General features: G+C 42.0%; 1 protein-coding gene across 2 annotated transcripts in view; it reads right to left on the bottom strand.

The window, feature by feature from the left end:
- Positions 1 to 4,727: 4,727 nt before the first annotated feature.
- The window catches only part of UBASH3B (ubiquitin associated and SH3 domain containing B), a 138,691-nt gene continuing 116,543 nt past the window's right edge, over positions 4,728 to 26,875 (bottom strand). For both annotated transcript variants that reach the window (XM_025999032.2, XM_025999031.2), the window contains exons 7-14: positions 24,150 to 24,279; positions 22,646 to 22,766; positions 21,906 to 22,028; positions 20,321 to 20,413; positions 18,999 to 19,143; positions 12,152 to 12,258; positions 10,528 to 10,637; positions 4,728 to 9,288 (exon numbers count right to left, since the gene is read on the bottom strand). In XM_025999032.2, coding sequence (XP_025854817.1) covers positions 9,151 to 9,288; positions 10,528 to 10,637; positions 12,152 to 12,258; positions 18,999 to 19,143; positions 20,321 to 20,413; positions 21,906 to 22,028; positions 22,646 to 22,766; positions 24,150 to 24,279 — 967 coding nt within the window. In that variant the 3' untranslated portion in view covers positions 4,728 to 9,150. The remainder of the gene's footprint in view (positions 9,289 to 10,527; positions 10,638 to 12,151; positions 12,259 to 18,998; positions 19,144 to 20,320; positions 20,414 to 21,905; positions 22,029 to 22,645; positions 22,767 to 24,149; positions 24,280 to 26,875) is intronic.

Raw genomic sequence — 26,875 nt, forward strand, 5'->3', positions numbered from 1 at the left:
TTGGTGTCAGTTTCCTCATCTGTAAAATAGGGAGAATAATTACAGCATAAGGTGACTGGGAGGCATGAATGAAACAGCATCCCAAGTGCCCAGTGCAGTGGCACATAAAAGATCCTCCATTAATCTGAAGACCCCAGGTGGCTGGGGCTCCATCTCATGCCCACAGGAACCATGGTAGGTTAGACGTGCCTGCAAAAGGAGAGTCTGCTAGGCTTTTGTTCTAAAGAATTCTGCCTAGAATTAAATCAACTGGAGCATGCTGAAGAGACAACCCAAGAAGAGATGATGATTGTGGTTTGGGGGAATGTACCACAGGCCGGCAAGTGGCAGCTTCATGTCTCAGCTGACACATCTTTCCCAGGACAAATGACTTCCCAGGGGGTGGTCTTCTGCAAAGGAGGGGATTAAATGAGACCAGCGGTTTCCAACTGCATTCTGAAGCAACCAAGTATCCCCCAGGTGCCTCAGGGTTGGGCAATATTTTCCTTAAAATTTCTTTGCAGAAATATCGTAAGCGATTAGTCTAGGCTTTGGAACCAGACTGACGGCTCAAATCTCTGCACTAACACGAACCAGCCATATGACTTTGGGTGAGTTACTGAATCTTTGTAAGATTATTTCCTCTTCTGTAAGCTTGGAATAATAATTGTATCTACTGAATAGGGTTGTCAAGAAGATTGAAGAGGTTTACACCCATTATGTACTTAGAAGAGTGTCTGATCCACATCGGCACTCAACAAATGCTGGCTATCACTTTGCCAGTCTCTAAACATGACCAATCTATTGATTTGTTATGCCAGGGAAACTAGTTTCTATGCTGGATTCTTTGGGCTTAGAATAAAATCCAAATGGCTCACCACAGTTTACAACAGAAGTTGGTGAACTTTTTGTGTAAAACACCAAGTAGTGAATATTTTAGGCTTTGTGGGCTATGGGCCCTCCACTACTAACCTCTGCCCTTGTGTGCTGGAAACAGCCTTGGGTAACATGTAAATGAATGAGCATGGCTATATGCCAATAAAACTTTACTGATAGGCTGTGGAATTTATATTTTACATAATTAGCATGTGTCAAGGACTAGCATTCCTCTTTTGGTGTTCTTTAACCATTTAAAATTGTAAAAACAAAAAAAAAATTGTAAAAACATTCTGAGCTTATGGGCCATTTAAACACAGGCTGTGGGCCAGTAGATTGCCAACCCCTGGTATACAGGATCCTATGTCTGGGTCCACCTACCTCTCCAGTCTTGTTTCTCTTCACTTTCTGCTGCACTTACTAAGCTTTAGCTCCCTGATCCCTTGTGTTCTAACCCAACAAACTCCTTTTCATGTGGGGGCATCTGCATTCCTGTTGTCTTTTTTTTTTTTTAAGATTTTATTTAGACATGAGAGACACAGAGAGGTAGAGACACAGGCAAAGGGAGAAGCAAGCTCCCTGCAGGGAGCTTGATGTGGGACTCAATCCCAGGACCCTGGGATCATGACCTGAGGCTGAAGGCAGACGCTCAACCACTGAGCCTCCCAGGTGCCCCACCTGTTGTCTTTATGAAACGTCATTTAGCTCTTCACCATGACCAGCTTCTACTCAACCTTAGCTGGCAGCTTCCTTGCCAGCTGCTTGGGGACACCACACCTGACCTTATGTAAAGTACACCCTGCCCCACATCCCTCCCAGAGTTACTATCGGGTAACCCAGTTTTCTTTGTAGACAACATTGATCCACCTGTGTAATTATCTTGTTTATGTATTCAGTGTCTCTCTCTACTCCATGAGAGCAAGGACCTTGCTTTATTTGCTCCTGGAGCACCAGCCTGCCACCCTGCCAAGAACATCGTGTTCAATCAATATTGTAGAATGATGAATGAGTCCACGCCCTCAGTGTCTTTTTTTTCCTTTTGTATATTGAGTTTATAATACCTGCCCTCCTTACCTTGTAGAATGAGGATCAAAGAAAAATATGTTTTTAAAAGGAAGGTGGTAAATCATTAAGGCAGCCTCTTAGGTAAACCCCAGAATTGGACCAACACATTCTCTTACTGTGCGGACGCTAACCTAGGGAGATAATAGTAAAGTAATGCCAGTATGAATGAGGCTACTTTCATTCCTTGTCCCTGATATTTTCCACAGATAAGAAAACGGCTACATGTGTGATATTTTTACTTTGGCCTTAGCAAAAGCAATTCTTTATTTATTAGCAGGTAGTATCTTATTAGCATGTCCTATTAGGCATTTTATTTTATTGTTTTTAAGAGAGGGAGCAAGAGAGGGTGGGCAGAGAGAGAAAATCTTTATTTTTTTTTAAAGATTTTATTCATTCACTTTAGAGATAGAACGTGCATGAACAGGGTGGGGAGCAGACAGAAAGGGAGAGAGAAAGAGAGAATCCCAAGCAGATTCCCATGCTGAGCACAGAGTCCAACAATGGGCTTGATCCCAGGACCCTGAGATCATGACCTGAGTGGGAACCAAGAGTGGGACGCTTCACTGGCTGAGCCACCCAGACGTCCCAATTAGGCATCTTATAGTCGTTACCCCGTATCATACAACCATGCTATTAAGACCCATGTACCCATTTTATGGGTGAAAACAGTTTAAGGCATCTAGTAAGCAACTGAGCCGGGATAATAACCCAGCTCTGTCTGATGCCAGAAGTAGGGCTGCCTCTCTGGTACAGCATGAAGTTCTTCTCCAGTGACACACAGATCTTCTGGACTGCCCCATCAACGCAGTGGTACCCAGTAGCTATCTACACCTGGAGCTTCTCATGGCCAGGAGCAAGCCATCTGGGTTTATTTATTTCTTTCTTTCTTTTTTTTTTTATTTACCAACTCTGGGTTTATTTCTGGCAAAATGAAGTATTCCGTTTCTTCAGAAGGAAGACTGTGGTTTTTTTTTTTTTTTTTTTTGGTTCTCAACTTATTAAAAAAAAAAAAAAACATTTTGCTGATTTCAGCTTAAACAAATCCAAAGCACATGAGTTCATTTTCTCTGGATGTGCAGGCCGACTTTACATACAGCACAAGAGGGCAAAAGGAGTTTGGGAATCTGTCAAGCAGAGAACTGAGTTATTCAGAATAACCGAGAACCAGCCACAAGGCTAAACGTAGCTTGGTCTTTTGTCAGATATGAGCATTAGCTGCTGTTTCCACAGGAAGTAAATTGTGTCCAGAGCTGGCTCTGTCCATGGAAACCTGTATTTGTTGGGACACGTGGGTTGCTCAGTGATGGAGCACCTGCCTTCGGCCTAGGTTGTGATCCTGGAGACCCGAGATCGAGTCCCGCATCGGGCTCCCTGCATGGAGCCTGCTTCTCCCTCTGCCTGTGTCTCTGCCTCTCTCTGTGTCTCTCATGAGTAAACAAATAAAATTTTTTAAAAAAGCCCAAAACCTGCATTCATGTCCTGAGTATAAATTTGCATACATGGCTTATTCTAACTTCTATTAGCCTCACATACCTTACTTCAAAAATGGGGTCGGGGGCACCTGGGTGCCTCAGTTGAATGTCCAACTCTTTTTTTTTTTTTTTTTACTTTAAAGGTATACTTTATTAAATGTTACCTGAATAGATTTATAGAGCAACTGTGTATTTAATTTCATATACAACTTTTATATACAGTGACATTTTCCTCAAGAATGGAAATTGATCTGTAAGTAATTTGTATTAAAAATGTAATTATTTACCACAGATATAGAAGAGTGACTTAAATTTGTTTGAAGATTATTGTGAGGTCATTCAAAATTTACTGAGCATCAAGGGTCCACTTGCCACTCAGCTGAACCAGAGAATTGTAGACAGTTTTTTAAGGCAGTTTGAGAGGTGAGAATCTTCAGTAGTGGTTTTGAGGTGTGGAATGTTTTATTGTAATATACCAGTTGTACAACAGCGTGCAGTGTTGCTCATAGTTGAAGAAAAAATTTCCCCTTGACATCATCTATTCCTTTGAGTATAGTTTGTCTATTGATGTGTGGCTTTTCAGCTTAGGTCATGATCTCAGGGTTGTGGGATTGAGCCCTGCATCAGGCTCTGCACTCAGCAGGGAATCTGCTTGAGGTGCTCTCTGCCCCTCCCCCTGCTCACACACTCTCTCTTAAAAAAAAAAAAAAAAGAGGAGGTCTATTATGGCTTTTTGGTAATGTGGAACGTAGGTTGAGCTGGATTTCCCTTCTTACCCAAATTCTTTTTTTTTTTTTTTTTAAAGATTTTTGTTTATTTATTCATGAGAGAACACAGAGAGAGGCAGAGATACAGACAGAGGGAGAAGCAGGGTCCCTGCAGGGACCCTGATGCAGGATTCGATCCCAGGACCCCAGGATCACAGCCTAAGCCGAAGGCAGATGCTCAACCACTGAGCCACCCAGGGATCCCTCCCAAATTCTTATCTATGAATTGTTCTTGGTACGCCTACCTCCTCCAGGTGAGCAGTGGTGAGGGATGAAGGCTTGCACATGGGCAGTGGGAGCATTTTGGAGCTTGTTTTCTCACTCCTGGGTGAGTGTCTCCTCTCCAGCCTGGGTGACTGAGAGAGAGATGCCTCATCAGAGGGGACCAGAGACCCACAGTGCTGCAGGACCATACTTCCATTTCCATCAGCAGCAAATGCCCCTCTGGCCCTCTGAGAGAGGAATCGCACTCTTAATGGACATTTATGAAATAATAATGACCACAGTAACATCTAAAAACATGATAGGAATAGAGACCACTCAGAAGTTAAGAGGAGATTGCTCTGGATTGACTGAGGACACAGTTCCTCTTTATTAAATCATCTGTGAACCACTTAAACGGAGATGCTCATGGAATGGAATGATCTAATTACAATGGTGCCAGAGCTGTATCCAGAGGAAGAGCACACAGCCAGGAAAGCGCAAATGCCACAGGTAGTTTACAAGGAATTTGGCAATACAATTCGGTGTGGTTTTCCTTTTTTATAATTACAGACCTTTTTCTTCAAATAAATACAGCTGAATCACATAGAATAAACAAAAAAGGTACAATAACATTATACATGAGAAAGAAACCGATAATACCTCTCAAATCAGCAGGTTGAGAATGGTCTATGCATAACCAAAATGCTTTGGGATGGTGTTCCCATCTTGAGTGGCAATCAGAGAAAGAACCAGCACACATTTCCTGTTATACATATGTATCCTGTACAGAGTCCAAGAATAGTTAAACATCTGCAAAATCCTGATTTTTGTGTGGGTAATGGCAGCTAAGTGGTACTGTGTAAAACACTCCTAAGAGCTGATTGTATATCAAGTTTGACTACTCCTCACTATAATTTTAAACTTACATACACTGAACATAATATTATACGTATTTAAAGATCAAGTTATTTCCTCTGTCTTTAGCGGCATTTTTCCCCCTTCCCTTAAATTTTCATTAGAGCTGGTTACTTTCCTAGGAAAATTCATTACACTGAAGTGTTAAAGAGAAGCAAATCCAATTTGAATCCTATGTTTAAACATGAAAAGCATCTGCCGTCACTGAACAAAATATCCCCCCCCCTCCACCATTACCTTTGTAAAGTGAATATTAACCTAAGTAGATGTTAAAATGCTCTTTTCTCTGCACTCCAAGGCCAGTGTCATCCCTCCTGGCAAGGCACCCCAACCTGACTAGCGCCTCTCAGTTCTCAAATGTGCTAGGACTACAATTTAAATGCAAATGACCCCGAGCCTCATTATCTGAGAAGTTCGAACAGACACAGTAGAGTTGTGACTCTGCCTGTGAAAATTAAGGGGAGGTTCATCTGTATTCGAACACACGCGTTACTCAGTGTCGATTCAAGAGAGCAATTCATCACTGCTTTCAAATTTAAACACTGGAGTTGCAGAGTGCCTAGGTTACGGAGGAATGCCTCCCTTTTTGTTACTCGGGGCTGCTTTTCTAGCAAGACCATGAGATAGGAACTTCTCTTTCTGTAGATCTTCAATTAGTTCCCGATGACACTAGGTAATTCAAATAGAAGACCTCCTTTAACACGAACACAGCTAGTTGAGTGGAAAAGATACATTTATGGTAATGCTAAGCACAGTTGGATGACAGTGTATATGCATCCAAATACCACTGACAGGGAAATGACCACATCAGCCTAAAATGCAAGAAAATTATCCACAGTGATTTACCAAACTGACATGACTCCAGGAAGTAGTATTTTTTTTTATTTTTTATTTTTTGCAAAATCATCTTTTAAATATAAGGTTATTTTAAAATAATTCTTTGGTTAAAGTATAATTCAAATAAAAAGTAGAAACTCCTTCAAGCCTTTCACTACAGGGTGAAAAATACCCCCCTCTTTCAGCCATCAGATGGCCATTTAATCAGCCATTCAGATTCTGTGAATCTAAATGTAATGGAAAACACTGTATTCTAACTCCACACTGGGGTAAAGCAATGAGCTCCTAGCTACCGATGCAGTGATGGAGAAGAGGGCCTGGGAAAGCGAGACCCCAGCTTGTGCATTAAAATGTGCCAATTATTCTAGTCCACAAGGAATAGATGTGGCATGTTAAAATCACCAAAACCAAAGTCCTACCTATGAATAATACAGGGACATTAGCGGATTGATGGGGCACACTTGTACGAGCAGCAAACTGTTTCAGAGTTTCAATCCCAGATTAAGTCCTTTACTTAATTTCATCTCCGTTTCACATAATTTTCTACATTAAAAAAAAAAAATCCTCTCTGCAAGAAACATTTGGTTCTTCTTATCTTGATGTCCTTCCTTCCTTCCTTTTCTGTCTTCCCCGCCCCCAACATTTGTTCTTAATAAGCATCAGCCTCAGATCAGAAAGAACCAAGCTGAACTTCAGGTTGTGATGTCAACCTAGAATTTTTGGATGCAAATGAAATCATGTAATACACTTGTGCATTCCTTTTACTACACATAGATTCAACATGATTTTCAAAGAACTCAGTTGGAGTCTGAGTTTTTTAAATAGGTATACGTGAAAAGAGAGTTTAATGTGAATTCAGATCATTCAGGCCATTTTGATAAGCAAAAGCAGAGGAATAAACCTTTTAATTCAGGGTTTTCCACCTAAATTATCCAGAAAATGATTTCAGATCTCTGCCTCCTGCTCGCATAGATGACAGCCTAAGGCTCTGACCTATTGTGCTAAGGACATGGGTCGACATAGGACCAAGACAGCCAACAGGGAAGGAGAAGATAACCTATCCTGAACTTTGTTCTGTTCAGGTAGAGATGCTGCCCAGAACACACTGCTACAGTTTTCAAGGAAATCAGAGGTAAGGCGTTCATGCATTATTCTGAACATTGGAAGTCCATGAAAACTTGTGGAGAATCTAATAAACATTACAGATCTGATTAAACAGTAGATTCATTTCATTACAGATAAAAGAATGAATAGTAGTGACATTACATCAGCCTTAATGTGATTTTTCTTTTAGAATCTTTTAATGGGAATATTTCCCCCATTTTAAGGTTAAAGCATTTCTATTACTCAATAGTATCAGCACAGAGTATTTTTATACCCAGTAGCTGGATGAATGTTTGTGCAATGCTAGAATAAATCGTGCTGGTGTCTTAAAATCTAAAATTCATGATCTATTTGTCTAACTGGCCTGAAAAACCCCCAACTGTAACCCTCTTGTTGTTAACATACATAACCAGCATCCTTTCGCTTCCCCTTCTTTTTAGAGATCCTCAAATTCCAGTTTCAAATAGCATAAATCTATTTTGATATACCAGGTTTTATATGTTTTTGGGTTTTGAAGCTTAGTCAGTGCTACCACGTATATTGATTTGTTTTACACTGTTTAAGTGTCTGGGATTTTATTTGCACATACATAGTGAACTATACCGCACCAGACCATTGTCTGCTGCCAACAGTCAGCTAGTCACACAATTAAATACACATTGATAACTGATGTTTTAGTTTGATTGTCATTTATTTTTCTTTTAAATAAACTCCCTCTGAATTTGGGAAGCAGGTGTGCTGAGAAACCACAGGATACGGCTCTCCCACCTTTTCTTAAGTAGCCCTACCTACATATTTTAAGTTATAGAAAAACAAACAAACAAATAAAAACGACAGCACAGACAGCAAACGTGGCTGTCATCCTTTAAATTAGTTCCCTGACTTCTTTATACATCCCTGGTATAACTGATGCATTGGTGGATGTTCTGTTATGATTGACAGGTACTCTAAGTGTACAATGACCTGACCCTTGGTATGGTTTGTAAAGATGTCCATATTGCACAGGAATGAGCTTTTTGCTGACTCAAATAATGGAGCGAACGTACATGCTTTCAAATTCCCAACATCCTTAACCAGTTACCACAGGCTAGACTCTAGGGGCAAAGACAAGCAAATCATGGTGATTTGGAAGTGCTGTAAAACACAGATAATTCCAGGTCACTTTATATTTTGCAAGTCCTTTGCTCCTGCAATTGAATACTTCACACATTTATCTTCCTCCTGAGTATCCAAAAGTGCTTCGTCTCCCCGTTTCACAGAAGCAAAAGGGAAGGGCCGTAGCAAAAAGCTGTAGCCAGCTGCTCTAGAGAAAATGTGGCAGTAACGGGGTAGCTGTGGGTCCTCAAGCAGGCATCTTGAGCCAGCAGCACTGGTGTGTGGGTCATATGGAGGGTAGAGTTTGATGTGTAATCTAAGAACAACTCTCGGCAGGGGCATGTTCTCTAATAACCTTAAAAGAATTCCTCAGCTTGGCTTTGCCTAACTGGAACATGGAGATAAAAAGAAAATCCCATCACCAAACTGGCAGCTCAGTGTCTCTCCAGCTGCATTCTGGACACACTCCGTCCTCTTGCATTCTTCCTTAGAGCAGGCCGTGCTCCCTTTGAGAGCACTCCGACTCCTTAGCCAAGCACTGAAGGAAGAATACGTCCTCTGCTGTAGCAGGTGCCTTGATTTATGAAGACAATTCTCGAAAGCCTTGTTAGCTAGGTAAGCATCCAGAGACAATGAATTTTATCCCTGAATCAAGTCCTTGTCTCATTGACACAGTCTCACCATCAGAGCTTTAAAGCACGAAAGGAAATCTGCTAAATTATTCTGAGCTGTCCACTTAGAAGGCGGTGCAGACTTTGCCACGGTTACTAAACACACAGAAACACACTGCTCCCGAAGGCTTTCTAGAGCCTTTTCTTCCCGTTCACTGGTGTGGTTTATTCTTGTAGCAAGGTTTCTCTCCAGTTGAAGCCCCCAGTTGGTCCATGGGTAAGAGGAAGAATAGGTGGGTCTGTCAGCTGCCATATTCCAGTTTCTCCTAGTTCTTCACAGGAACAAAACCCCAAATATGGGATCTGAAGTCAGAGTAGTACAAAAAGGGGAAATAGGGGGAAAAAAAAAACAGGTTTAGTGCTTTCACTTTGACCTACCCACAAAGATCTTCGGGTAGCCCTTGGGAATAAGGAAGAGTCCTAGGAATTGATAGGGGCTTCGTAGATCTGCATCTCTTCCAAAAATTGATAAAGAAAAATGAAATGGATAAAATTGACAAATTAGAGGGAAGCGTATTTATATTGCAAGGGGATTCATCAGAAAGATTCATTAAACAGTGAGCACCTCTAGTGTAAATAAGTAATTGTTTATAGCTTGCTTCTTGATAGTGTGGGAAGAGAGAGGACAATCCTATAGAAAGCTAAAATGCTCAGAGTTAATTCCTAATTGCGAATCAAGTTAAAAATGCAGCTCAGACATTTCAGAAATTATATTTGGACAATGGGAGAGATTATTCTATTTTAAAAAATGTTTCACCCAGTTTCATCTTTTTTTTTCCCCCTTTTTGGCATGGCTTTTGGTAACATTTGTTGCTGAAGGTGTGCCCTTCTTTCCTGACGTCAGTAGCCTTGGCATCTCTAAACATATTTTTGTGCATGGGACTGGAGCTGCAGTTATAGACAAGACAAAAGTCTCTGCCCTCAAGCAGCTTATAGAGTAATGGGTAGGCACAGATGCATAAATAAGCTTTAAAAAAACAATGAGAAGAGTATCCTAATCGCATTTGAATCAGGTTCTCTGGGGGCAGATACAGGAAGCATGTAGGTCAGCCTGGAGGGAAGTGTGTGGGAGGGCTGATGGGAAAGTCTCTTCCCACAGGCATGAAAAGGAAGAAACCAGATGTGTTGGTCAATCTCATGGGTTTTGTCTTATGGCCTTGTTCCTGGTTTGCCTTTTAGCCTGATCATTTTAAACCACCGCCTCCTTTGGCTTACCAGCCAGGCCATCATTTCTAGATGCTCTGTGTGGGTCCACTCAGCCCTCTTCATCTAATCCATGGCCCCTCAGGGAAATCCAGGCAATTTGCTTACAGTTCTTAGCTACTTCCTAAATTTGTGCTCTTAGAAACCAAAACTAGCTCAAACACATCTTCTTCTCTTTCACAAGGCCTACTGAAGTGCCTTACACAGAGCACCACTCAGTACAGCTTGGTTGAGTGAATCAATAAATGCATCTTCCCAGCTCAGAGAAAACACATACTTCAAGCAACTGGTCTAAAACTGCTTGGCACCACGGGCCTCTGAGATATAAATATGAATTACCTTTCGGACCATTTGTACAAAGTCCTTGGAGTTCTGGGGTGACAGACCTTGAAGTTGGCAGGTACACGCTTCCAGGGAAGATGCATGAGCCACAATCAGGATGTTATTTCCTGGGGGGGAGAAGAGCAAGGACTGGGAAGACCTTTTTTTAAGATGCATTTATTTGTTTGAGAGAGGTAGTGGTGAGGGGCAGAGGAAGAGAATCTTCAAGCAGACTCCCCACTGATTGCAGAGCCCAACGTGGGATGCTTAACCGACTAAGTCACCCAGGTGCTCCTGGTAAGACCATTTCTATAAAGACGTGTGTGAACTTTGTAAACACTGGAGGCCAAATGTTCCAGAGAGGGACAAACATTCTCAAGAATGAGACAATTTGTCGAAGTAATATTTTGAAATGCTTTGTGTTGTTAAGGCAGCCTAATATCATTAAAAAAAAACCCTTTTAATATTAAAATAATTATAGATGCGTATATAATATGTGACTATATACAATGTGCAAAATTACGTATCTGTACACAATTATAGATTTATGACCTACATATTGTGTAATTTGTATACACACATATAGATGCACATATTATGTGTGTGTGTATAGCATATGTATAGTTTAGTATATAGTATATAGACGCATATGCACATGAGGGAGGTCCCACATACCAGGCTGGATCTCCAGCCTCCTCCAGTGGGTGCACCTTGCCTAGCTATGGGACCCTAGCAAAATCAGGAAATGGGTGCCGGGGCAACCCACAGTTTATTTAGATTCCACCAGGTTCATCTAACTATTGCATGTGTAACTCTTTGTAAACACCACAATCAAGATACAACACTATTCTATGCCTACAGGGCTACCTGCAACTTCTAGAGTTTTCAATGTTGCCACTGTAGACTGTGAGCACTTGATACCTTCTGGTCCATAGAATATGCTAATGAGTATCTTTACAGTGGGGGGAATAATGAAATGAGTGGATCATGGATACTGAGAGGTGGGAATCAACCACGACACTGCTGACCAGGGCTATCCACTGTTAACATTTTGGTGCATAGAATTCCAGTTTTTGCTCTATGACGATAACTTAAAAAGGCACGGAAAGGTGCATATACTTTTGTAATCTCTCCTTCTCTAAAAATTGATAATGAATAATCTTATGTATCATTAAATATTTGAGTTCAGTGTTTATCAAATTCAGTAACGGACTTGAGTCTTCCAGAACCCTGCCCTTGGTTCATGGTAGCAGTTGACAGTGTGTTGGTGAAGGTGTGCTTGTGTGTGGGTGTCCACGCTTCTGGATCAAATCACAGGCAACCATAATGTTACCCTGAAATACTTCTGGAAGTTTTTTACTTAGTCAAAACATAGTCATAGAGTGCAAGATAAATAGGTGTAATGCAGAGTTTGAAGTTATTTCGTGTAGTAACTAGGTTTGGAATATTCCCATGGCATTTTAGGTACTTGAGAGAATACTATAAATTCAACATGAACGTGTCTATAAGAAAGTTGGGAAAGACTTTTCTTTCTTACTAAGCAGGTCTGCTAAAGCAAGTTGAAACATCTTGAATAGCTTATAGACCATGATGGAGGAATGATCACATATTTAAATATAGAGTCCAAAATGATATCACCTACCTTTACTTTTACACTCACTTATTATTTCTTTTGTTACTTGGAAACTTCTACTAATGTAAGTGTCATAGGATTCTGAAACCACTAATTTGCTGACTGGAATGTGAGGTCTGTAAGAGAAAAAAATGAACAAAGGCAATGAAAACATTTTGATCCCAAGACAAAGCAATTGATAGGATTCTAAATGTATATTTCAAGACCTTTCTAGAGTTCCCATATTTCTGTTTATCCATTTCCCTAGAAAAGGATGGAGGTACAGGAAGAGGGTTTCATTTGATGGAAGTGGGGTTGAAATGCACAGAATGTGCAGAAAAAAAGGCTGTGCATGCCAGGTGTCAGAGTGACCAGTGGAAATGTGAAACATTCAGTGCCTGTACCACCTGCAGGATGACTCATAAGTAGTTTGACTACTATCACTGACCATCAGTGCAAGGGCACACAGCAAACAGGAAGCAAAGCGGAGGTTAGGTCTTTTTCTCTCTGCAGATCACTGGAGATTTCCCAACACCCTCTTTTATAGCCTTATATACAATAAACTGTAAGGATTGGTTTTATTTAAAGATTTTTTTCCAGTTTTATTGGGATAGAATTGGCACTTAACATTGTGTAAGTTTAAGGTGTAAAGGTGTTCATTGGCTACATATATACATTACAGAATGATTTCCACCAGACTGTTAGCCAACACCTCCATCACGTCACATAATCACCATTTCCTTTTTGTGGTGAGAACATTTAAGATCGACCCTCTTGGCAATTTTCAAGTATAGAATACCATATTATCAAGTGTAATCACCACACTGTGCATTAGATCCCCAGAATTTGGAACTAGAAGTTTGTATCCTTTGACCAACATCTCCCCATCTTGCCCATCCCCTGGGTCACTGGAAATCACCATTCTGCTGTTTCTCTGAGTTTGGCGTTTTAGATTTCATATATATCATGTACAGGTATCTCTTTGAGCTCCTGTATTTGTTTTCTTTGACTATATACCCAGAAGTGGCATTACTGGATCCTATGGTAGCTCTATTTTTAATTTTTAAAGGAATCTCCATATTGATTTCCATAGTGGCTGCACCAGTATACACCCTCAGCAACGCTGGATAGCTCTTGTCTTTTTGATGACAGCCATTCTAACAGGTGCAAGGTCGTATCTCATTTTGGTTTTAAATTGCATTTCCTGATGACTAGTAATGTTGACATCTTTTCTTGTACTTGTTGGCCATTTATATGTTATCTTTGGAAAAATACCCGTTAGGTTCTTCTGCCTATTTTTAAATCAGATTGGTTTTTTACTATCGAGTTGTGGAAGTGCTTCATGTTTAGGTATTAACACCTTGTCAGATATATGATTTGCAAATATGCTCTCCTGTTTTATAGGTTGCTTTTTATTTTTATTCTTTTGATTTTCATTTTTGCCTTGCAGCTTTTTAGTTTGATGGAGTCTCACTTATTAATTTTGGCTGTTAGTTGGGCTTTGGTCACATCTAAAAAATTGTTGCCAAGATCAACACCAAGGAGCTTTGTCCCGGTGTTTTTTCTGGGGGTTTTATGATTTCAGTTCTTATATTTAAGTCTTTAATCCATTTTTTAGTTAATTTTTGTGACTGGTATATCTGCATGCTATTATCCAATTTTCCTACCACTGTTTATTATCCTTTCCCCACTGAGTATTCTCAGCAACCTTGTAAAATATTAGTTGAATGTATATTTGAGGGGTTATTTTTGGGCTGTCAAATCTGTTCCATTAGTCTGTAACTATTTTTATGCTAGTACCATACTGTTTCGATTAGTATAGATTTGTAGTATAGTTTGAAATCAGGAAGTGTGATATTTCCAGCTTTGTTGTTGTTTGTTGGGTTTACTTTGGCAATTTAAGGATCATTTATAGTACTATACAAATTTTAGGATTGTTTTTCTATTTCTGTGGAAAACACCGGTGGGGGTTTGATAGGGACTGCATTTAATCTCTAGATAGTTTTGAGGTAGTAAGGACACTTTAATATTATTCTTCAGATCCATGAACATGGGATATCTTTCCATTTGTGTCTTTTTCCATTTTTTAAATCAGTCTTGTATATTTCAGTGTGTAGATCTTTCACCTCTTTTGTTAGTTTTATTCCTAATTATTTTATTATGTTTAATGCTCTTGAGAATAGGATTGTTTATTTCTCCTTCAGATGTGTTGTTAGATTATTTTTGTATGTTGATTTTTTGTATTCTGCAACTTTACTGAGTTTGTTTAGTTCTCATAGTCCTATGACAGAGTCTAGGATTTTCTATGTATAAAATCATATTACCTACAAAGACATTTATACCTCTTTCTTTCCAATTTGGATGCCTTTTATTTCTTTTTCTTGCCTAATTGCTCTGGATAGTTCTCTCAGTACTTTGTTGAAGGTGAGTGGTAATATTGGGCCTTCTTCCTGATGTTAGAGGAAATGTTTTCAATCTTTCACCACAAATTTAATGTTAGCTGTGGGCTTGTCATATATGGCCTTTATTATCTTGTGATATGTTCCTTTTACACACTATTTGAGCATTTTTATTGTTAAAATATGGGATATTCCATCAAATGATTTGTCTTCATGAGTTGAGCATATGACTTTTAACTTTCATTCTACAAATGCAGTACATCATATATTGATTTGTGTATGTTGAACCATACTGGCATCTGAGAGATAAATCCCATTTGATCATGGTGTAGGATTCTTTTAATGTGCTGTTAAATTTGGTTCACTAATATTTTGTTGACAATTCTTACATCTATATTTATTAGAAATATTGGACTGTAGTTCTCTTTGCTTACAGTATCCTTATCTGGCTTTGGTATCAGGGTAATGCTGCCCTTGTAAAAGGAGTGAGGGAATTGTAAGGATAGATTTTAAAAGCAGATATTACGTCTGTTGGATCTGTGAACTTATAGAATCTTCATCAGTCTTTACCCTTTTCTTTCTTATTTTGAACACAGACCATACACTTGGAAATAGGAAAAGCTCAGGGAACATAGAGATGAAGAAAACCCAGCTTCTGTGCTCAGTGTGTGATTGGAGCATATAGGCTATTGATGCAAATGATAATTATGCACATCATACAAAAGAGTATAAGAGGATGATCTATTTAGGGCCCTCTCATCTTGGTGACCCTGCATGTATTCAAAGATTTTTTTTTTTCATTCGAATGGGAGAAAGCATGCACGAACAAGAGCAGAAGGGAGGGTCAGAGAGAGAGAGAAGCAGACTCCCCACTGAGCAGGGAGCCCAATGCGGGGTTGGATCCCAAGACCCCGGGATCATGACCTGAGCCAAAAGCAGATGCTTAACTGACTGAGCCACCCAGGCACCCCACCCATCTCAGCCACTTCTGTCTGCTTGCATCTCCCTTTACTACTTAGAGTTACTAGTCTAGGAGATGTGGATCTGGTTTTTGAGTACAACTATGTCATATTTTCTGTATTTTGTCTTTCCTTGTTGATGTTTTGTGGATGGTGAATGGAGGTGGTAGTGAGTTCTCAAAGTGAATTCACGGGGCATCTTGATCACATTACTGCTGCGGCTACTACTACTACAAAGATTTACTGAGAGGTTCCCATGTGCCAGGCCCTGTGCAAAGTGCCTTACTTGCATTCTTTTAATGTAGCCCTTCTAACAACCCTTTTGCAAATGCTGTTCATGGTTGACAAACTGAGGCTCAGGAAGGCTAGAGATGATATGCCTATACTTATACCATTAGCAACTCTTCGGCCCTGGATTTGAATCTGGGTCTAAGATCGCTACCTGTTAACCTGGAGGCATTGTGGATGGCTTTTGACAGCATGTCCCCTCAAGGATGCCGTTCTGTGTACTTGGATTTACAGTCTAGAGAAGAAGAATGGCATTCTCAAAGCCATCGTCATCCATCTGAAGGAAACCCACCCTCATCAAAATCACATCCCCTCAGCAAGCATACTTCTAGGAAACAACCTTCTGAGTCTCAGAACACCCTGGCGGAGAGAGGGAGGCATGAATCACCACTTTTAGGGACATCCTTCATTGTTCTGGAGCAAACTCTTCTATCCCCACCTCTCATCTAGTTCCATTACCCCTTACATCACTTGGTCTCCCAGGAGCTCTACATGGTGACAAAAGGGGACTTTGTATGGCTCAGGGAGTCATTTCCATGGTGAGACCACATCATATTGTCTGAGATGCAGGTAGATGCTGGGGTCCAGTCTCTCTTGGTTAGCTCTTGCCTTTGGCAGTTCTTGTCTTGAAGTCCAACCTATGAAAGGCTTCCATGGTTGAACTAGTTCTGACAGTGGGAGGACAGAGTCTAGGCTTCCTAGACTCCCTAGGCTTCCTTCCAGCATGAACCATGTTTCTAGCCACAGCTGTAGGACTCATGTACTGTACTCAGAGTCAGGTAGGCCTCCAACCACCAACTAGACCTGGAATCCAGAGACTGGGTGCTCAGATCACATTCCTGGAATAGTATCCTCCCTGGTACATGCTCAACTCCCTATTCTTCTTTGATCTAAGCTATAGTGCAGGCTTCTGCCTTGAGTATGATTCGTTGCCCCTCTGACATTCTGGACTCATGCCCCATCTGCATGCCATTCCCCTATCATCCTTAGAGCTTGTTCTGAAGCCCTATCCAGCTGCGGTAGGTTTTATTTTTTTCTATCTTAATCCTTCTGGCCCAGCTCCGAAAGACTGGGACTGCTTTTTACACCCAGCCCCCAGGCTGGGTCTTGGTGCCTGTGGATGACGCTTGGGTATTAGTCACCAGGCTGGTTTTCCTTAACCGGCTTCCATCCCACCTCCTTCTTGTTTCAAGGTCACAGGGCTCTTCAAGCGGTGCTTGCTTGACTTCTAATACTGCCAGTCCTTGTCCCTCTGCTCACCATATTTATTCAATCACTTGGGCATCACTACTTGCTTCAAAAAGTTTGCTCATTTGGCATAATTAATTTCAGAGGGTAACTTAATTCTAGGGGCTGTGCCTCTCACATGCTTTATTGTCGATGTTCACAATTGATTTATAGAATTAGGCTTGATCCTTTTCTCCTCCTTGGGTGCAAAGTGGTTGAAATGAATTTTGATTTTCTGTAGAAGAAAATCTGGAATGAGAACCATGTCCTGGCCCTCGAGTTCCTGATGTTCATTCTTCTGCTTGTATGACCATTGGTGCGTGTGTCTGCGTATGCATTGAAAGGCCCAGACAGAATGATTCTAGATAACTTTGTAAATGAGCTTGGGAAGACTTGCAGGATGCAATTAAGGGGGGAACTGAAGACGTGGTTGGCCCAGGTTGGCTGGGAGGGGCTGAGTGGTGAGTGAGGAAAGTCATTTTGCCAATGTTGGCAATAACTCCCCGTCTTTCCAGTCCAGAGGAATGAGGGCTGTTGGCATGGGGACAACATTTTCCCCAAAGGGCAGAAAAAACAGTTGCCATCGGGTAGATTGGGCAAAATGTGAAGTATGGTTGAGCCTTGAGCAACATGGGTTTGAACTGTGTGGGTCCATTTATATGTGGAATTTTTAAAAAAATAAATATAGTACTGTAAGTTTATTTTATGGTTTTCTTAACATTTTCTTTTGTCTAACTTACTTTATTGTAAGACTACAGTAGAATACATAAAACATACAAAATACGTATTAATTGACTATGTCATTGGTAATAATTCTGGTCAACAGTAGGCAATTAGTAGTTGAGGTTTTGGGAAATCTAAAGTTATATGTGAATTTGACTGTGTGTGGGTCAGCACCCTTTATCCCCTGAGTTGTTCAAGGGTCAACTGAATTATTAGTAGGGGATCTGATTGATTGGTTTGATTTTATTTTTGAAGAATGCTAATTCCTTTAAGCAAGTAGCACACATTTGGATATGGAGTTATCCGAAGTTTTATTTATAGAAGAGGAAAAGGAATATGGAAGTAAGATACTTTCTCCTATCTTGGCCAGAAGCTCACATTCCTTCATTTATGGTTTGGGTAGGTATTTGAAATGAAAGGTCACAGGATATCATAAAGAGGAAATTGCTGTTTATATTGGTCACTTGGTTCAACTTCTGCCTTGAGAAATATGAACTTAATTCCCCGCTATAATGGGCATGAATATCCCTTCTCAGGGACATTTTATAAACACCTGAGTGGAGTCTTGATAGTTAAGAATTAACCAATAAAATAGTTACGTTAATTGCTTACATGTGGATTATTCATTTACAGTCTGTCTACAAACACTTCCTTTTACTCCCAGTACAGTCTGGTCGAATGGAAAAAGCAAAGGACTAGGGATGTGGAGACAGTAAAGCAGATTACAGAGTGCAACCTGACATGCAGAAAATGATCAATAGGGGTTAGTTGTTGTTGCCATCATTGTTTTGTGTGGTCACTAAATGTATGACTTTAATATACGAGAGAGTACAAGTGGCTTTCCCAAAGTGGCTTGCCTATATTCTGGGGTTACAGCCAATAACAAATGAAGATAAAGATAATTAAAAATGCTTTGAAAAATGACAGTCCAAGGCAAGGCCTTGTCATTTCCCTTATTCCCCAACAAGCTTCTGGAACAGCACTATCCTTAGCTGGTACATAATCCTGGAATGCAAAGTGGTTTTATCATTCACTGAAAGAGATATAATAAAAGTCAAGAAAGCCCAATGTGTGTGCAGGGAGATATAACCCACACTCACACTAAATACAAGGGAATGCTGGCTTTCGCCGGTTGTGGTTTTTCAGATCATAACTTGACGCCCACCAATATGGACAACTGCCCATGGCCTAGGTCTGGTCCTTCATCTCCTTAGTCAGCCTGACCTGGTGTAGAAAAGTACTTCCACATTGACTCTGGGAGACAGCAGCTCAGACGGTTACCTGTAGGTTGTATCAACACTCAGGTTGGCGGCAGCTAACTCTGATGGAGGTATCCACGCAGGTAATGTGTTCCCAGCAACCCATTTTGTCCACTCAAATAAGCCGGGCTCGACACGGATCTTCAAGTGATTTTCTTGTTGTAAACCTTAGAGGTAAGATAAAACAAAGATGAAGGAAGGGGCACTGTGTTTCAGAGGCCAAACTGTTATAAAAATTCTATTCTCTTTTCTACCAGTCGCTATAGATGGTTAAAGGAAAGTGGAAGAATGTGGGTTTGGTCAAGGGGTTTTAATTTCCGTGTGTGACAAACATACGAGTTTAATACTCTGGCCACACCAACAGGATGTATGCTGGCTTTAAGTGGTCTCTGACTTTGAAAAAAGAACATGTCATTACCCATATAATGTATACACTTCTGTGACTGCTAGATTTTCTTTTTCTAAGGTTAAGTCCCAAGATTGCCTCACCAAGAGACTTCAGATATTCTCTCAGCATCCACCACTCCACAATAGCTTACACTGTTTTTGAGTTATCACGTAAATTATTCATTTTCTTCAGCAGAAAATCCAATTTTGAATATTTGCAAGTGCCAGTGCACAAGTCTGGTGTTTTATGGAAGTGTAATCACACTCGACCAGTCCCTGTTTGGATTTCTTTATATTGCTTTAGCCCAGTTTTTTAATACATAAATGCATTCTGGTTTACTTAAGAAATAGAAGCCTCCAAGGTAGTATAAATTCTTCATTGGCTTGGCTATTTCTGGCTCATTCATTTGTTTTGTACAAGCGAACAGTTCTACTCTGTTTCTATTAGTTTTCCTTCCAGTGAAATGAGGATGGAGATCCCTATAGGGTGAAAGTTGAGGATCTTTATAGCAACGGTGCTTTTAAAGTCATCCAATTAACTAAAAAAACAGGGATGATTAAGATTTGTAGATACTAAGGAGCACCGTTGCTACTGTAAACAAGAAGCAAACAGAGCAGAGTGGGAGGAAATGATTTCACTGTTTCACTGCAAAAAAAGGATCACACTCTGTAGGCTCCAAATTATTGCCAGACAACGATATTTCACAAGCTTACCATTCATCCAAGAGGGCTTTACATTTTCAAGAGAAAAATTCTCTCTCTACCTCCTTTTGTCTCATTTATGCCACCAGAGTATGATTTGGGGACTCTTGCACAGATGCCTTCCAAAAGAATCATTGCTAAAAATTCCAAATGTGAAGCTTTCAATTGGTGCATGTTCCCCAAGTCTAGGATAATCTAGGCGTAGTGCTGTCTAGAGGCAGAAGGACAGTCCCGTGGGCCTTTATCAAGTCTAACCTTTCAAGATGTTGTATGCGGTCTGAACGCAGCGCAGCGATGGGGAGCAGTAGACGTGGTCAATAATAGTGTTGCTCTCCAATAAGGCTTCCCCTGCAAAGGAAGGCAGAGGAGAATCAGCTTGCTGGATTTATGCAGCCTCCACTGGAGCTTAACGCGGGAGCGGGTGGCAGGCAGACCCTGCAAACCTCTTTTTTTCAATGGAGGCTCACAGACGCCAACAGTTTGAGCCTTGTTTCCAGCCCATCCCCTCATCAGCATTTCTGTGAAAGAGCCCAAAGGGAAGACCCCTCTTGTCTTTTTCTTTCCTTCTCTCTGAAGCTAACAAGCAGGAAAATATCCATCTAGGAGAGATCCAGAAACATGAGAATGCTCTGATTTCACACTTGTGATATAAACGAGATGGTTCATATTGTGACAGTTAGATCTTGTTTTACTTTTATCCTGCGCTAAACAAGATCTCAACCTGTCATCTTCTTAGATAACAGAGGTAAATCCCAACACCCGATACTTCAACACTTTCTTCACGGAACATGCTTCTTTTCTCTACTGGATAACCATGCAGGGCAAGGTCTTCTGTGAACTTGTCTTTATCCAGCTCACCAGCCTTATCTCGTGTGGCTCACAAGCCATGGTCTAGAAGGAGAGAGCTTTTCTCTAAGTACTTTCAATGTTACTTCCCACGTCTATGACTTTTTGTGGTTCTCCCCACCAGACACACACTTCCCACCCTGCTGCTCCTTCTCTGTCCAGGTGACTTCTCTTCCCCTCTTCTGTGTGTGTGTGTGTGTGTGTGTGTGTGTGTTTTATGTTCCCATAATACTCTGCACACAGTTCTATTCAAGATGTATGATATTTATTCACTTTTAAGCTGTTTCTCTGAGGGTAGGGGCTCTCACTTGGATCCCCAACACCTAGCATGGGACCTTGCACAAAGTAAACGATCAGTGAATGTGTTAGAGGATTGAACAGGACAGGGCTGCTGTCTCCACCTGGTATGTATGGAATAGACCTGTAAGAACTGACCATTTTCTTTCTTTTCCTCATATTTTGAAGATTTTATTTATTCATTTGAGAGACAGAGAGTGAGCGAGCAAGCATGGGGAAGGGCAGAGGCAGAAGGAGAAGCAGACTCTCCCCTCTGAGCAGGGAGCCTAATGCAGGGCTCAATTCCAGGACCCTGTGATCATGACCTGAGCCGAAGGCAGACATCCAACCAACTGGGCCACCCAGGCACCCCAGAACCGACTAGTTTCAAAGGATCAATTGGCTTCCCTATATCTACCATTCCAGGCTTCTCTCCTCTCTTCCTCACCCCTGCACTAGACGCTGACCTTGCCCCCTCACTGGGCCATACAGCCCTCAAGGGATCATACCTCATTCACTATGGTAAACTAGCCCAGTGCCAAGCACAGTGTTTGGAACTTCATGGTTGTGTAATAAATAAATCACTTCTGAATTGGGGAAATAAACTACTTGTAGGAAACTTGTAGAAAGCTGTAGAAAGTGTCCTGGCATACACACTGGAACCAGTCTTTTGTAGAAGTAGCCAGGAAAGGCTGTGCAATCACTCCAGGAAACTTACCCACCAGTCTTGCTTGCATACATCCAAACACGGTGATCGGAGCATCTTTCTCATAATCCCGGAAACCACCACTCCGCTGAGGTAAGCTATGAGGCATGTTCAGGTTGGTGCGTATGTAGCGGCCTGGAAAAAAAAAAAAGTCAGTGAAAGGATGACTTTGTTTTCCTTAGGACTTCTGTTGTTGATCCCGATGGCCCTCCATTTCTATTCCTTTTTGGCCAAAGAAAGGGAACTGAACTTTTCTAGAAAATATTGAAGCTGACACGTTTCCTTTGGTAGAGTCTGGGAATCCACTCCTGCATTCTGGTTGACAAAAGTGATAAGAGATAGTTTTTAGGTGAAAGTAACAACCACACACCCTAAAGCAGGAAGATTCTGAGAGATGCAAACCTCCCAGTCTTAGATATGCCACTCAAATGAAATTGGCACCAAAATTATCCAGGGTGACTTAATGGAGGAAATTCTGGCCACAGAATCAGGACACCTCTGCCAAATGACCATGGGCAAGACATTTGCCTTCTTTGGTCCCCAGTGTCCCAGTTAATAGAATGGGGACAAGGACACTTTCCTATTCACTAACATTCAAGACCATTAGGAAGGACTTACATTGTGGCAGATTATAGGCATTTCCTATAGCTCAGAGACCATAAAGGACTCCATCTAGACAAATGTAGCTGGATTGTGCCCCCCAGAGGCCATAATAGGTATGCCAATGCTAAGCAGGTCAACTAACCACTCACCTTTGGCATCAAAGCACTGGGATAGCCAGTACTTCCCAAACACAACATCCATCCTCTCACCATGCCGACACACAAAGAGGCATCTCTTTTGAGGGCCGGGCTGGCTACTGACCCTCAGAGGCTGCAGGGAAAGAAAGGCTATTAGTGGCGGAAGCACATAAGAAAGTGAACATGTCCTGGAGCCAGGTGCCAGATGAACAGAGCTGAGCTCTAGAACAAATTCTACCAGTGTAGAACGAGGGCAAATCCCATAACTACCTCGGATTTAGGTTGGCCTGTCTGTAAAATGGGGGCAGTAAGACTCATCCTACAGACCTCACAAGTTATTCTGAGGCTTGAATGAGATGAATTGCAGCTATTTTGCAAAACCAGAGGGTTGCAAAGACGTCTCACCCTTGCTGTTGCTGTGGTGGTTAGAAGGAGTAGCATTTGGCCAGTACTAAAATGTGAAGACCACTTGAGTTATGGCCCAGAGGGAAAACTAGCCAGTATGTACAGCCAGCCATCTAGTCCTCCCCTAAAGGGATACTTCATCAACAACTTCAGGGAGCAAGGACTTTTATCACAAAACGGTCTGCCTCACCTCTAACACATGGTGATTAGACCATCTGGCCTCATGGTCTCCCCCAGCTTTGAGTATCCTGATCTCACTTTTGGCGCTGTCGTCTGACTACATGCGTTGTTGGTGTTCCCAGAAATGGTTCAGGAGGACAGTTGCTCCCTCTGAGTGATGAAATAGGCCTGTCTAGTCAAAGGCATGTCCAAATGACTTTGGATTCTATCACTGCTGGGTGGATCCTTATAGATGTTTCTATGTTCCTTCTTTCCGATAGTCGGCTATTCCCAGTCTTGCTAGTGTGGCCAGCACTTTACATTTGCGGCCGGTTAGTTGCCCAGACAGGGTTAATATGTGGGATAGAGGGATGATCTTTCCTGCTTCTTTTCCCATTCTCCTCTGATTCAAGCCCTGGGCTCCAGCCAACATGATCTAGTCTCTTGATCCTCAACTTTCCTTTGTCTTGGTTGTTCAGAACGATCCCCACCCCCACCCCTCCCTTCTGCAATGCTCCTGGCATATATCGAGCCCTCAGACATACGTGAGCACTCACCATGTGCCAGGCACTGTGCAAAGGGCTTTTTTTTTTTTTTTTAAATCTCACACTGACCTCTGAGATAGAACCATTATGACTTTACAGATAACACGTCCTCCTCTTTGCAGAGCCACCTTCTCTACCAGCCTAGACCCACATGCGGTAGAACCATTATGACTTTACAGATAACACGTCCTCCTCTTTGCAGAGCCACCTTCTCTACCAGCCAGGACCACCTACATGGCTCTTCCTAGCTTTGAATTCCTGTATATCTTTTATGATTTTGTGCCCCTTTCTCCTCCAAGAGATCGGGGACCCTTTGGGGCAGCCAGGGCAAGCCCTCCTACTTAGCAAGTAAGTGCCCAGTGAATCCTCAGTAGAGTTGAAGATGTGACCCCGCCGGTCAGCGTTACCTGCGTGGGCTGGCAGATGATAGTCAGGGGTGCCGTCTCCCCCAGAACCTGGTCCTCATACTGCCGCCTCTCCAACACGCCATCACCAAATGAGAGAGCGTTAGATGCTGTGTTTAAGATTGAGTAAGAACTGCAGGAGAAGATAAGAAAGATGGTATCTGTTTTAGGTGGAAGTCATCAGCAAGTCACCCTCGAGGTCCATGGGAATGCAGGAGGTAGCAGGACCCAGGCCCCGGGCAGGGCAGCTGAGCAGAGGGCACTCCGTTTCTGGAGAGGAACATCTTGTTTCATACTGCAGCCTTGCACTCACTAAATGAGGGGTGGATGGATTTCTGTACTTGGAACAGATGTGTTCGTCTCTCTGGGTGGGGAAGGGACCCTGATTTTGTGCCAATCAGCATGCCACAGGCGTGCCTGGCGCCGAGGCATGTTAAAGAATAATGAGTTATCAATTTTGTACCATTGTTTCCAGCTACTCCTCTGGCTCAAAAGAAAAAAAAAAAACCACCCAATCCCTGTTGCCTTTAATTTGTCCATGGTGACTTCCATCGGAACTGACAAATTAGAGGGAGGATTTTTACTATCGCTACCACTTGGCCTGCGGGTCCTAATGATCAGGGAAGCCTTGTGGTCACTCTCCCCCATTCCTCGGTCTTCACTCGCCCTGCCCTTCTCCCCATCGTAGTAATACCTCCAACCAGACGATTAAATACAGAATTATTTCAGAGGAGGCCATTCTCACCAGATGTAGAGAGCTGTGAGCCAAGAACTCTCATCTCTGGGTGTAACACTAACTACAGAAGCCCCAAAGAGGTCTCGCTGACAGGGAGGCAGCAAATTATGCCATGTTTAAATTATTTTGATTAACAGGGCCTCCAAAAGGCTTTATCTAATAAACACTGCAATTTAAATATGGTCATGAGGCAAATCCAATGAACATCTCCTTCTGCATCACCGAGCAGTGTTCAAAGGAGACCATTTACATTTTAGATTTCCTGCTTCTTTAGAACTAGGGGAGCCATTCATTCCAGTTGGCTCAGCCCAGTCCTGGCTTGTACCTGTTGACCTCATCTGTTCAGGTATATTTAATTTTAACACGGTAGTAGTCCTTGAAATTCAGCTTGGAAAACAACTTTTTATATTCAATATAATAAAGCTAAGTGGTTGTCGGGAAAACATCTTTTTAAATGCTATGATTTTTAATAACTTGGGGACTCTGAAGTGTCCCCCTCTGTGACTGTATACAGACTCATCCTGCTTAGACACGAAGGTTTCAGAAGCCTCATGCCCTGAAAACGAGACATTTCAGCCCTTGTGCACATCAGAGTCACCGGGGAAGCCTGGGCCCGACTTGTCACAGATTGTGATTCAGCAGATCTGGGGTGGGACCTGGGAAGCAGCAGCCTAACAAAGCTGCGTCAGCAAGTGTGATGTGCAGCCCAGGAGACCTGCTGAAAAAATTAAGCAACCATAGACCAAGAAAATCTAGTGCCATTTGCACAGTCTGATAGACAGGCGTTCTCTTTGCAAACATCACCATTAAGGAAAATTCAGTTTCACTGTCTGATTCATCAAAGCCTCAGGACCTGAAATGTCTGGATAGATGGAATCGTCTTGACATCTTGCTTGTACACGTCCCTTAATTTCATTGCTTTGTTATAGCTGTGAAGACACTGAAGAATCCCTTCTGTCTCTCTCCCTCTCCCTCTCCTTCCGCTCCGTTGGCAAGGAGAATGCCAACCTCCTTCTCGACTGTCATTGTAATCAAAGGACCTGACTCACTCTGAGACAGTTGGGTGCTGTCAGTTCCAATAAGACAATAGTCAGAGGCTTTATGTTGAGAGTAGCATAGGGAGGAAGCCGACGCCTGATACCCAGAACATCTCAAGTACAAGGGGGGACGCTGGCACCTCCCTAGGACACATCAGTCCTGTATAGATAGCCCAGAAGGGTGGCCAGCCGCCCACACCTGCACTTCAAAGGACATGATGGGGCTTCACCAACTGACAAGTACCTAGAGACACTTGGAACTGGGCAAGATGCCCTAATAAGGGTGGTAGGAAAAACTTTCCTTAGGAGGGACTTAGAAGAAGAACAGGGCAGAAAGAAAGGGTTGTGAAGGGTAACTGACCCTACGTCCCTACTTGTTGCTTGGATCCCCTCGGCAACTTCCCATCAAGGCAGCCAGGTGATTTGAGCATCTTGTGGGGCTCTACCCCCACCCCCCTCAAGGCTAACTTTGGTTAGGGGAGAGAGAAGATCTGTCTTAGAGGGAGCCTCCTTAAGTCATTTCTGCTTCTGGGGTTAAATAGGAAAGTGCAGTTCTTCTGTAGGGTCACCTCTGTAGAAGAGATGTTTGATTCGACAAGCATGTAAGAGAGGACTGGAAAACACAAGTTGGAGAGAAAAGAAAAGCTGACGGCTCTTTAGACTCAGTGCTGTTGCACCTGTGGCACTGATCAATGTAAAGTCCTTTCTTGCAATCTTCATAACACCCCTGTGAGGCAAATGCAATTGTTATCGCCATCTTATGGATTAATGAACAGGGGCTCAGATGGGTGATGTAACTTGGCCAAGGTCACACAGCTTTTAAGTAGGAGTGTTAGGAATTGAACCTGAAACTACTGGAATAAACACTCAGTCTTGATTACGGTGTCCTAAAGCCTAGTTAGTACTTCCCCACTCTGACCAGCATTGGATGTGACAGCTGAGAGTTTAATTTTAGA

The sequence above is a fragment of the Vulpes vulpes genome, chromosome 12, assembly GCF_048418805.1.
Source record: "Vulpes vulpes isolate BD-2025 chromosome 12, VulVul3, whole genome shotgun sequence".
Taxonomy (NCBI): domain Eukaryota; kingdom Metazoa; phylum Chordata; class Mammalia; order Carnivora; family Canidae; genus Vulpes; species Vulpes vulpes.